We start from the raw sequence: 13,455 nt of genomic DNA, 5'->3' as shown, positions 1-13,455 counted from the left end.
CAAAGGGCTGGGCAGAGCATTGACTGGTCTGTTCTGCTGCATCTGCTGTCCATAGATGCCTGCGGGCACACAGAAAAAACAAACGTATTATCTCATTCTGCAAACTGACGAACAACAGTAAAGAATATGTTGCTTTGCTTTATGTATCTGTTTGTCTCTCCTGTTTACTCAGTCCTCCTTTTTCTAAACCTAAACAATCATGATCTTTGCCTTGTAAATTCCTCGCTCCAGCTCTCCAGCTCAGCTGTGATGCAGTGTGGCCATCTGGTTGTTCCTTTCTTCTCTTTTTTGATCTGTAAAACTTTTTATTGTCAGATGTCTGACACAATGGCTACAATAACCATCCTAAATAACACGTGTAAGGCACTGAGTCAGAAAGCACACTTTCCTATGCTGTTCCTTACTTAAGTTATGGCAAATTTTGACAAGACTTTTCTTTGATCGCTCAGAGATGATGCAGCCCTCGGACAATGTTAAAAGTAATAACAGGCTAATGGAATATGCTACTTGCTTTATTACCAAGAGTGAGATTAAACTAGAATTATCTGCCTCTGCAAACCACTCAGGTTGCACTTACAATTTACATCTACGTCTGTGAAAACATGAATACTTCACACACATCTTCCCCCCGGCAGCACAGAAGATCTATACAATCAGCAGAGTTTCAAGGTGGACACCAAAATTAGTGTCACCAATTCAGTATCTGACTAAATGTCTGCCCTTCTGTTCCAGAGTCATGACCTTAAGTAATGGCCAGAAAAGTGTTTTTGCAGAACATTATGATGTCAGAGAGGAGTTGACCTTTGACCTTTTGGGTATAAAATGTCATCGCTTCATCATTTTGATCCTATTAGACATTTGTGTGAAATGTTGTCATAATTAGCATATGAATTCTTGAGTTATGGCCGAAAACACGTTTGTGGCCTTTGACCTTTGAGCACCAAATTCTAATCAGTTCATTCTTAAGTCCAAGTGGGCGTTTGTGCCAAATTTTGAGGAACCTTCCTCAAAGCCCTCTTGAGATATTGCATTCATAGTGACCTTGATCTTTGACCTCCAAATTCTTCTCACTACCTCTGTGACTCAAAGTGGATGTTTGTGCCACATTTTTCAGAAGTTCCCTCAAGGTGCTCTTTAGGTAATGTTCATGAGAATGGGACGGACATACAGACAGATGGACAACAAAACACATAACGCCCCCAGCACCAGCCAGCGTGGAGACATAAAAATTGAGGCCATTTGCATGTCTGTAAAACATGAACAGCCAGGATACAGTTAGCTTAGCTTAGCATAAACACTGGAAAAACAAACACAGTGAGGTTGCCAGTCAACGAGCAAAAACTTCAGGAAGTCACTGCACTCGCTCAGCCAAGAAATAGTCCGGCACATAAACCCCTGTGAAGGGAGCCTCAGTGCGTACAGCGGTTGTCCCATGTACAAAGTCAGAGAAGCTGCAGGTTTGATTCCAGCTTGTAGCCCTTTTCTGCATGTCATCCCCTCTCTCTCCCTCTTTGACGTGTTTTTATATAAATTAAACCAATTACATATAACATGTTAGTTAGTGAGCTGTAGAGGTGCTGGTAGGAGGATTTTTAACAATAAGATAGAGTAAGACTAACTGTTTTCCCCTTTTATTCCAAAGTTTGTGCTGAGCTAAGGGACTGTCTAAAAATTATTAAGATGCTAGAGGTTCAAATTGGTCTACACAATTGAACAAACTGTACTCAGCTAACACTGTTAAGTTATTCTCACATGTTTCAGGAATGTTGTTGCAGATTTTTTCTAGGTCAAGAGGAGGGTTAAAAGAAAACATAAGGTTCCCACCTCACCACCCCAATAACTTATATACCGTCCCTATCTCTCTCCCAGATCTTGCTTAGTCTGACATACATAGGGGTGGTATTGAGCTTCTTATCTAAGGCTGCTCTGACACCTGAGCTGTTTGGTCTGTCTTAACTGAGCCATGGAGCATTTTGTTGGATAGTCTGGATGGTTTGGGGTGGTGTGAAAGTTAATGTAAACTCTAGTGCAGACCAAACAACCAAATCCTGGTCTGCCCAAAAACACTGGTCTTGGTTCCCTCTACGTGCACTGTGAGGATGCAATCTGACCCAAACATAAGAACTGAACCAAGAAGCAGTGCATTGTCTTGACAGTTAATGGACACTTTTATCATGCATTTGGGAATTAACATTGAGTCAGAAAGTAGCAGGCGTGAAATATGTCTCATGTACAGTCATGGTTAAATGACGACAACTCAACATAATCTCTTTCTTATCTGTATGTCTTACTCTTCTCATTCGAAGAATGAAATGCTCAACAACTCGTCTTGTCATCTGCTTATATTGCCTTTTTCTGAAATATCTGATTGATAGAAACACCAAAGCAAAACCACAAAACCCCAGACCTCATAAATTTGGTCTTACTGTATTTTTAAGACCAGGAAGTGTTGATGAGTTTCACTCTGATATTCTGTCCAATAGATGAGCGTCCACTTTGACCGTGTGATATTTGTTTGCAATGTTGGTTGTGCATGGAGAAAGTGCAGTGTGCATGCTAACCGTGCCAAATGAAACATGCAGCAATGTTGCAACTAACTAAAGGGTAGAAGTGGCCTAACTCTCAGAAACAAAGTGAATAAGTCAGGTCAGACTCATCAGGTCACAGCTCTTCTTTTTGCTACGGTACCCTGTGACACTACTAATTTGTGTTTATACATTTGGCATGCCAACACATATTCACAGGTATTTCCTTGTTTATTGCACTGCAGAGGACGAACAACCAGAAGATGTGATGATAGTGAGAATATTCTATATGCACTGTATGTGAATGTGGAAACACAAGCCATGGGTTTCTACTCAAGATGAAAATGGTACATCCTAAGGAAATACTTTTTTTCTGTACTACTTATTTTTCACACAGAATATTACATGTATCGAATACTCACTGAATTTTATTTCATAACAAAAAGCCCAGACACCTCACCCTCCTGTGCAAACATTTTTTACTAACTATTAAATAATCCTGCGATTCTTTCCTTGTCACATTTTTAAAACGCATCCCACAGTAAGAAACAGAGAAGACGGTGGAGAGAGGGAAAAGGGGATAGCACTTATTTAGATGGAGCTCGTGTCGGAGGAAAGATACAGAGGCAGGAAGAGGCCCACATTAAGACCAGACAGACTGTCACACATGTTTTCATTTAACCCTTTACAAGATGTTAGGTTGTTGGAGAGGAATGGGGAGAGTTAGATCCAGCCCTGCTACAAAACTGTGTCTGGCAAAGGAACTTTTGCTAAGTGGACTAAAGAGGGTTTGGATGTAATATTTTGCTATCCGTCCATCTATATAATGTTTGAAAGCAGAAAATAAATAATAATAATTAGTCAAATGCTGAAATCACTTTGACAATGACTTGATCCTTTAGAGATGCCTCTGACACTGCTGTCAAAGACAGCAAGCAGGAAATAAGGATCCATTTGAATAGGGATTCACTATTATTTATCAAAAGAGCATAATGCACAGTAACAGTAACAATTTCTCCCTCTGTGTCATACAAACCAAATCGCACAGGCCCACACCCCCACACACATACGTGGGTGCTATGAGAACAATAGAGGGTGTTGCAGAGGTGTAAATTCCTAAATACTGAAGAAATAGTGGGGTTCAGCTGAAATGGACCGAATGTGCTACACACAGATGGGAAAAATCCCCCACAGCCACTGCATCTCACATCACTCACACCAGTGGAAAAAGAGCCTCCAGAGTGGGTGTGCTGGGCCATGCCTGAACGCACAAAATGGGGTGCAGGCGGGTGGGTGAGGGGGTAGAAGGAGCCACAGAGAGTGAGAGGTGGAGAGGGGGGATGGCAGAACGGAAAGGAGAGCAGGGAGGGGAGGAAAGTTTTTGTCAGAGTCCCCTCCAGTCCTGAGCACACTCTGAAAGAGAGAGGGGACAAGGAGGGTGAGCCTCTCTGATCAGGTAGGTGTGTGTGTTTGTGTGTATATGCATGTGTGTGAACATGTGTCTGTCTGTCTCGGAGGTATTTATCTATGTAACCGTATAGCAGATGAATAAACAAGTGATGATAGAGGCATGTTTTGGTTTCAGCTTTTTTTTCTCTCTGCAAACCTGAGGGTAATTATTGGATATTTTCCCACAGGTTTGGGGCAGCACTGAGAAACATTGACAAAGCTGGCATTCATGGCTAATTTTTTTCTTTTTTAATGCTTCCTCTCTGGATTCCCTGTGGATTAAGACCCCTAAGAATGTACCTCTCTGCAGATATTTCCAAAACACAGTCAGTAATCTGCACTGTGCCTTTGACTTTCTTATTAATGTTGTTGTCCTCTATTTAAGAGCTGAGAGAGCCAGGGCAGATGCATTCATTGCATTTGAATGTACAGTTGTATTTCCTAATGTATATGACAACAACCTCTACTGTTTATTACACAGCTTTTTCCTCTGAAGGTGTGTAAGAAATTATGCTTTTGCAAGTTTATTTTTTGAATATTTGGTGGCTTAATGAACAGTTAATTCAGCTATTTTGGCAAATCATGTATCTCTAAATTATATAAGAGAGGAGCTTGCCTTCAGTGTATACAGAGATTAAGCATGAGAACACATTTTTTTAACCTACAGTTCACTCTGAGCTGTATCTATTTCCAAATGTTTCAAAAAATATCAGTAACCACAGCTCCAATAACAAAATAATTTTGTCTATTTGTGAGTCAGTTCATGCCTATTCTAAATTGTCTTGCCTTGTCTCTCTGTCTTTGTCTCTGTTAGATTACAGTGAAGATTTGTGCGACTGTGACCATGCGTGTGGTGACTGTCTTCCTCTTGTCTGCCCTGCTTCCACTCTCTCTCTCCCATCAAGGGGACCCCTTCGCCTGGCTGTACGGCCCGCGGAGCTTGAGATATGGCTTCCAGCAGGCAGACTCCACAGGAGGGGAGTGTCCAGAAGAGTGTGACTGCCCCCCCTCCTTCCCAGTCGCAATGTACTGTGATGGGCGGGGCCTGACAGCCATGCCAACCATCCCCTCACGTGTGAAATACTTGTACCTCCAAAACAATGCCATCACAGCTGTGCCGGACTCAGCTCTGGTAAATGCAACCAATGTGGTGTGGCTGATGATGCACCACAACCAGCTGACGTCTGACGGCATTGGCAAGAAGGTAAACCTCCATCTGGTCTGACACAGATCCAGCCACACATGTGAGCTCATAGCATGAAGTGCTGGTATAAATGGTTGTCAGATGGCTGGCAGGTGGCTAATGAGGTGCAGTGATAATAATAAAAAAAAGTAATGATTTTATTGTGTGATTTAACAAAAAGTTGATGTTTGTGGCTCTTAGTTTAAAGCCCAAATGAGATAAATTAAAATTGCATGTTTTTATTTGCTACAACTCACACATCTGCTCAGTATCACATGTCCTGTGTTCTCCCTGGACACCAAAAGTGAGACATTTATTTGTTTTGATGTCATGATGGCTTTGTATTAATCCATCATAATGATGATGTATATAACAGCCAATACAACCAATCAAATTTTTGCACAAAGCAAAACATGCATGTATCCACCGTATAGTGGAGCTTATAATAATTGGCCATGGCATGTGCACAACTTTCTCATCTAACAACATAATGCACTGAATTTTTAGATGCAATTACAGTTACAGTTGTGCAACTCTCTCCCAAGATGATGATGGTAAATAAGTGTCCAATTTACTGCAACCTATTGAGTGTGCAGTATATAGGGAGTAGTGTGTGAGTAAACAACACACAACACCAGACCCACAGGCATGAACAACAACCTGTATTAACTTCTAAACTAACTTGCATAAATGCACGTTTTGTCCTGCACTGTCGCGTTTTGAGCAAGTGACCAAACATTCACCAAAGAAAAGTGCACTGCACACACAGTCTGTAGGCAAGGTGTTAAACTAACTGCTGCGGTGCAACAACATGTAAAATGCAGGTCAGTTTGGTTTGTTTCAATGCTGGTGCTATCCTCACTTCCTCTGCTTCTGCTAACATCATGCTGTTTGTCCATGACTTGTAGCAACAGTGCAAATTTAGGCCTTGTCTCCATGTAAAGAGATCTTACTAAAAATGGATACTTTCCCCCTCTGTTTAAAAAAACTAAAACAAAAATACAAAATATCACTGTCCACAGGGGAAGGTACATCTGTAAAGAGGTGCAGCAGTTCTAAGTGCACAGTAGCCATTAGTCCAAGCAGTGCTAACAAAACATTATGCAGGTCTGCCATTGTTGTTGTTGTTTCTAGCGTATGGTCATTACACAAAGCAACAACGGGGATTCTTGAACTGAGGAGATTATGTTGTTGTTTCCCAAACACTCTGTTTTACATGTTCACACTGGCACAAAGTCTTCAAAATCCGCACCTTTTGAAATATCTCAGTTTTAGTTACCTAAAAATCTGTTTGCATGTGGATGAGAGGTAAACTTGGAGCAAAATATCCGTTTTAAGAAATAGTCATATATATGTGTAGAAAGGGCCTTAATTTCCCTTTAGTTCTCTTGCTGGTGCTCAGACGGCCAGCTGCTGTCGATCAAACACAGGCACCAACATGCCATCCAGCTGGCTGAGAGGAATAATTATAAACTGAATTAACTGAATTTAAAAGAACACTGACTCTGTTTTCGACTGCAAAAAGGAAAAACTAAATGTGATTTCAGATCAGACTTTTTAATGATGTTGAGATAACTGTTATGTGGATTTTAGTGAGTTGTTAATTCTCCACGTCATTTTATAGGCACTTTTGCAGTTGGAGAAACTGGAGCGTTTATATCTGCAGCACAACAATTTGACCAGCGTTCCTCCAAACCTCCCTCGCACCCTGCGGGACCTGAGGATCAACCACAACAAGATTGAAAAGGTAATGTTTTACATGCAGAGCTCCTCTCTGTTCTAGTTTTAGCAGTACATCACACATATTAGACTTTGAAATTATTTCTACTGTTGCCTAGGTAACAGCTGCAGATCTAGAGGGAATGGATAACCTTACCATCCTGTATCTCCATGACAACGCTGTCACGGACATGGGCACATCACTGAAGGCACTGAAATCCCTCACACTGCTGGACATCAGCGGGAACAAGTTGACAAAGGTAACTGTGTGTTTGCACATGTGCCATTAGGCGAAAAACAGTGCATGCAGTCCTCACAATGTTTTCATGAACTGGTCCCAGGTCCCGGAGGCCCTGCCAGAACAACTGCACCAACTCTACCTGGAGTCCAACTCCATTGATTCTCTACCAGAGGGCTTCCTCGGTGGTTTCACTCAGCTGCAGTACATCAGGATGGCTCACAATCAGCTCACAGACAAAGGTATCCCTGCCAACACCTTTAATGTGACCGGGCTGGTGGAGCTGGACCTGAGCTTCAATAAACTGGAGAGGATTCCCCTAGTGAGCACCACACTACAGCATCTGTATCTGCAGGCCAACCAGATCAAAGGTAAAGTGCATAGATGTTTCATTAATCATTGGTGTCCACATGTCACTTTAGGAAATACATCTAAAAAGAAAGAACCTAGTAACATTTCTCAATCAGCTTATTTCTATGAGCAATCACGCTTTACATAAACACAGTACGGGTGTGTAAATCTTACACACTGGACCTTTAAATCAATTTTTTGCTTATTAAGTCACAAATGTTTACTATTATAGTAAGGTACTTTGGACCTCTTGCAGCAGCAGTTTCATTCTCTGATATACAGGGTAGGTGCTGAGATGCTGGATGTTTATTTGAGAAGACACAAAAGCATTCTTCTCACATCTGCATCTACCACCATCTGTCCCTCTAGAGTTCACCCTGGGTAGTTTCTGCAGTGTTGTGGATGTGACCAACTTCTCCAAGCTCCAGACGCTGCGACTGGATGGGAATGAGATCAGTCGTCAGGACATCCCTACAGAGTCATCCACCTGCCTGCGCCAGGCTTCCAACATCGAGGTCTAACTGTGCGTACGACACGGTGTGTGGCGCTCTGCTCACAATCACAGCTCCGTTTACAGTATGCACCAACAGTGTGACACATTACTGCGTGGCGTGCCAAAACCAAAGCACACATCAGGGGCGACAGTGTGATCTAACATCGACAGCAGGTGGCAGCAGTTCTTACTGTAATATCCAATATTCACATCACAGTGAAAACAAAGGTTGTCATGTGGTGTTGCTTACATGCGGTTTTACAGCAATTACCATATAATTCAGATTTCACGGGGCATTTTCTGTGGAAAATATGAACAAGTAAATCTTTAAATGTTAAAACAAATCTGGACAATTGGCCAAGTCTGATTTTATTTGATTTTTTTAAATCAAATAAAGGCCAGTGAGGCTTTTGCCCTTAAACACATCGTATAAGCCTCATGATGATACTGTATGAGCCACATGTGATGTTTCTTTTTTGAGTATTGAAAATGATCTTCCTTATATGTTGCTGTGAGGATCAGTGATTTCTGTAATCAGTGTTTTTTTTTTACAACGCATGCCTTCTATTGTTTTGTCTGATAAGTTGATGATACAAATATTACATATCGTGTAGGATGTGATTTCAGATCATTAGCTGTCGTAGAAGCATGACGATATCTGCATCACTTCTTTGACGACCATGTCCCAAAGTGATGTCATATTACAGTTGGGTACATTATTTTGTAATGAAAGTGCTGTGACTGCTTCTGTAGAGGCATTACAGTGAAACCAATTTGCCTAAAAGACATAGATAGATATCTGTGCACCATGTGAAACATATCTCCATATTGTACTGTAGTGAATCAAACATACAAAGGGCTTTTGACGTATGACTTATGATTCTTGAGTTACTGTATGCATTGCATGGATTGGTCATCATATTGACGAAGGGTTTATGTTTAGGAGCCTGTTGCAGAATAAATAAAAGTTGGTATTTTTAAAAAGATCACTGTACTTTTTGTGTTTTTAGTACATCCTGTATTTATAGTGAACTGTATTTTACTGCCTTTGTGTGTGATGTGGGTTTGATTCAGTGATTTTATGGACGAATGGATGGAGTGTGTATTAGAGAAGAAGAAACAGAGGAGCACTGTAATGTAGTTTGCTCAGGACAGAGTCAGCTTTTGTTCATAGTGATCTGATGCAGCTATCTGTTAAATTAAGGCTTATCTAGATGCTCTCTGGCTGTTAAATACACACAGAGGCACTTGAAGTCTCAAAGGTTAATGTGAAGGATATGAGATGAAGAAGTTGAAGAGGCCACTATATGTGAAGAGAGGAAACCGGAAAAAGTCTCTGTGCTGTAACTATTGGTATGTTTGTCGACTAAATAAAACAAATAGATAACACAGAGGACCGCTCTCAAGAGGATGTCGGCACAATTAGGTTAATAAAGGCCATGAACTGCTGGAGAAAATGAAAAGCTTTTCAAAAATGCCACAAGAGCATTGTGACATTTTGCATGATTTGCAAACCATGACTCTGTGAGGGCTGATTTATTTTCTAAAGGGTAAGAATCTCTGTGGAGAGAGATTTAAACATATTTCAATACCACCAAAAAAAAAGAAAAAGGAAAAAAGACACCAAACAGATACCACCTTTATGAAATAATCTTGCTTTTCATCATTTTCCATTTTCAGGCTGTTTGTTCCCCACAATCATGTCATGCTATCTGCAAGAAGACTAATTTTCTCTTGATCGTGAGGTGAGTGCATGACAATAAGTGAGTCAACAGGCTGACCTGCTCAGAGATAGAGACAGAGCTGTCCTGTAGCAGCAGAGCTGAACCCTCTGTGTGTCAGCTGGCCAGTTGTGGGACAGTCACAGGACACGGGATGTCTATATTTATTCATTTTTCCCTCTGTCACCATGTTTTGTAATCTGTGGCCACACCGGCAGATACTGTCATTACAGCTAATGTATATTATGGGTTGACAGTGGTCAGGCTGTGGCTGAAACGTCACTGACCAAAATGGCTCAGAAATCAAAAGAGCATCAAGTAAAGCACATTACACACAGGCGCCATGAGCCCACACCCTGTCTGTGTAAGTGTCCAGAGGTCAGTGACACTATTCACTCTGCTAAAAACCTACGAGCCAGTTTTATCTCTCTTTTTTTTTTAAATACAATGGATCACATGAAAGTCACTTATTCTAAATAAAGGGTGCTCTGTCATTAAGCCATAATCACAGCATAAACTATTTGAGTGTTGAATACTTTAATGTGCTTGTTTAAACTAATTATGTGCAGAATTTATTCTGTTGTGATGAATTTTGGGGATATGTGTTTGTATCATCAGACTGTTCGTGATCAAAGTTTTACTGGACCAGTAAACTGCCTGAAAATCAAGAGGATTTCTCTTTCGAAGCTCTGGAACATCCCGTAAATATAAAATATATCCCTGAGACACTTCTCCTAGCTACAGCAGAACACATCACTTACAGTAAATTGATGAAGCCAAACATGCGTTTGATAAAGCTGTCATAATGTTTTTTTGCTACATTCATTAGGCTCCTGTTGAATTATGAACTCACTGATCAAAAAAATTATGGCTTGTGTATCTGCAGAGTTATTTTAATCATGATCAGATATATGAACACGTGACTTCGCTGCCAAAGTCATCTACATGTCACAGCCAAGCTCGAGTATCACATATCAGTATGTTTTTGTCAAATATTGTAAAGACTTCATCAGCTGTAGGAAAAATAAAAATGTTTTTGAGACTAAATAAGATCCAAATTAACAAAAGAAATACAGCAGTTAGCCACATTTGTTGACCTTCTCTTGACCCAAAGAACTTTCAAACTTTGGCCTGGTGGTGGCACTTGTATTGTAAATATGTACACAGGTACAGTGAGGATGACTAATGAATTGTGTTATTGTAATATCTTAACGTACATAAAGGTAAAACATAGAAAAAGTTCTTGTATTGGCAACCCTAAAAAATAACTAGAGACCATTTTGTGATGGGCTCACACCAGCTGCGACAGAGTGATTCACAATTTAAAATAAATATGGGACAGCAGGTGCGTGAAGTGGAGGGCCAATGACCCCTCTTCTTCTTGCTACCTCCATACTTCCAGCTCCATTGCTTAGATCACACCACTTCATTTTGATCTCAACTAAACACCTGTAGAGTTTTGAGACTGCATCTTGAACACGTTGCTGCTGACCACAGACAGACAGACATATAAACACCTGGCAAGACAATCATCACCAATTCTGTCGTAGTTTCCACTACCATATGTCTCTAGCACCACAATTTTGCCATGATAACACACACACACACACACACACACACACACACACACACACACACACACACACACACACACACACACACAGGTGAAAACGATACCAGGCCTGCTGTTGCGGCTGTTAATTATTATCTGGCTTTGCAGCTCCTCCTATCTCTGTGCAGCATTTCTGTGACTTTCAGCGTATTGTTTTGGTTCATGGCTCACAACACTGCTCTGGTTCAGTCTCACAGCTCTTAGAGTTATTTTCAGTCACTGAAAACCCACCGTACACTACCTGCTCAGCATAAATAACAGACATGAAAACTTAGCAACTGGCTTGTGAATATAGTGAGCCAATTAGGTAAAACACAAGATACTAGTCCATACCCATTGGTAGCTTTGTCACCTTCTACCTATGCCAATCCTCAATGCCTATGTGCAGTTTCACATAGATTGACCACGTCAGCGAGTAGAAAAACGTGGGACAGACAGAATGACTGACTGACAGAATGACACACTGACGGTTTCCGTGATTATGTACAGCATACCATACCATGATTTAGTCATACCAAAAATTAGAAAAAAACCCCCAAACCTTGGGCCACAGGGGGAGCCACAGCAATCGGTCGCATTTTAGCCATTTCTAAGCATTTTTCTGTTGTTATAGCGCCACCCAGTTGCCAATTAGAGTTACATTTCTCCAGTCATCTTGAGGCATCCTGTTCTACATATTTACCAAATTTAGTAAAAATCGATATGGCGGTTAGGCCTAGATGAGAAATTAGCTCTCTAGCGCCCCCATTTTGTTTGATGGGGTTAATAATGGAGTGGTCCCCTCAGATTATGTGTGGTCATATGCCTACAAAGTTGCGTGGTGATCGGTGAAACCCTTGAGATGTTATACACCTTTATGTGATAAGCCACACCCTCCGCAATATTCATTGCCTTATAGAAGCTCATTTTTAGTATGTTTTCCAACTTTTGCCAAGAGGGAACTTTAGATATTGGTCCCTAGATTATGTTCACCGAGTTTCATGCAGATCGGTCAAACTTCCTAGGAAGAGATCGATTTTAAGTGTTTTTCAAAAAATTCAAAATGGTGGAAAATCGATATGACCGGAGGTTATAGGTTCTTGAGGCAAATTTGTTCCTCGTGAGGAGAGGCATCTCTGTGCTAAGTTTCTTGTCTCTACGACATACGGGGCATGAGATATGCCCATTCACAGTTTGTGATTTCAATCGGTTGCTATAGCGCCCCCCTTTGGCCAATTGATGTAATTGTACTTCATTCGCATCCTCCCATGACCCTCTACCACTGTGCCAAATTTCACATGGACTGACCAAGTCAGTGAGGAGAAAAACGTGGAACAGACACACAAACACACAAACAGACACAGACAGAGTTTTCGTCATGAAATAATAAGATTGGTGGAGACCAAAACAGAGATAAAAGGAGAGTGGATATTGGACCTGCATTTGCTAGTTGGCAACAAACAAAACACATAAATGCTAATGTTGCGCTGTAAATGATGGATGTGTAAATTGGCAACAGTTTTGCCTGGGCAAAAAAATCAGTTACTGCAATTTCAGCGATGAATTAATCATAATTAGCATATGAGGACAGACCATTTCAACCACCTTGTTAAGAAACAGGGGACAGAATACACTCACATAACACAACTGTGCTCTGTAAGCAATTATGTCAACACATGAATCGAAGCTTGTTAAAGCGCAGTTTCAGGAGCGGGAACACACACCAATCACAGCCTTCTAGCCTACTATATAAGCGGAACTAACCCTTTCCTCAGTCTCTCGCTCCTGCATTCGTGCGTTTGAATCAGTGAAGCAACTACAGAGAAGAAACAAAAAAAAAAAAAAACTTAACTTACCGAGATCATGGATTTCTTATCCTTATCTCCTTCTGATGACGACATCTTCAGAGGCATTCAACACCACCAACACAGAGGTCCATCACCACAAAGACCATCCGAAAAAGCCATGACATCTCCAGCGATCTCTGTGCCCGAGACCCCTTCTCCTGTGCTCCGAGCTCAGCAGCGGAGGAAGGGGACCTCAGCACGCACCGTGTCGTCCACGATCCACATTCCACCTGGTTCCTCCCTCCTGGATCTGCAAAATTATAACTCCTCTGAAGACTCCTCCACACCTCCCGGTACACCACCCCCACCAGCCAAAAGAGGTCGAGGTAGGCCTGCTT

The 13,455-nt window shown here is 41.3% G+C and overlaps 1 protein-coding gene and 1 pseudogene across 2 annotated transcripts; both read left to right on the top strand.

Annotated features, from left to right (window-relative positions):
* The first annotated feature begins 3,823 nt into the window (after nucleotides 1–3,823).
* On the top strand, nucleotides 3,824–8,944 carry fmoda (fibromodulin a). Of its 2 annotated transcripts, none has more exons than XM_050038129.1 (6): nucleotides 3,824–3,981; nucleotides 4,789–5,178; nucleotides 6,782–6,904; nucleotides 6,996–7,136; nucleotides 7,218–7,485; nucleotides 7,835–8,944. In XM_050038129.1, the coding sequence occupies exons 2-6, from the start codon at nucleotides 4,819–4,821 to the stop codon at nucleotides 7,984–7,986; spliced, it is 1,044 nt and encodes a 347-aa protein (XP_049894086.1). In that variant the 5' UTR covers nucleotides 3,824–3,981; nucleotides 4,789–4,818; the 3' UTR covers nucleotides 7,987–8,944. The 2 variants fall into 2 exon arrangements, with proteins under 2 accessions (XP_049894086.1, XP_049894087.1); XM_050038130.1 differs by having other exon boundaries at nucleotides 3,830–3,981; nucleotides 4,880–5,178.
* Nucleotides 8,945–13,133: 4,189 nt separating this feature from the next.
* The window catches only part of LOC126385524 (uncharacterized), a 1,777-nt pseudogene continuing 1,455 nt past the window's right edge, over nucleotides 13,134–13,455 (top strand).

The sequence above is a fragment of the Epinephelus moara genome, chromosome 24 (assembly GCF_006386435.1).
Source record: "Epinephelus moara isolate mb chromosome 24, YSFRI_EMoa_1.0, whole genome shotgun sequence".
NCBI lineage: Eukaryota > Metazoa > Chordata > Actinopteri > Perciformes > Serranidae > Epinephelus > Epinephelus moara.
This window is presented reverse-complemented; position numbering and strand designations above follow the sequence as displayed.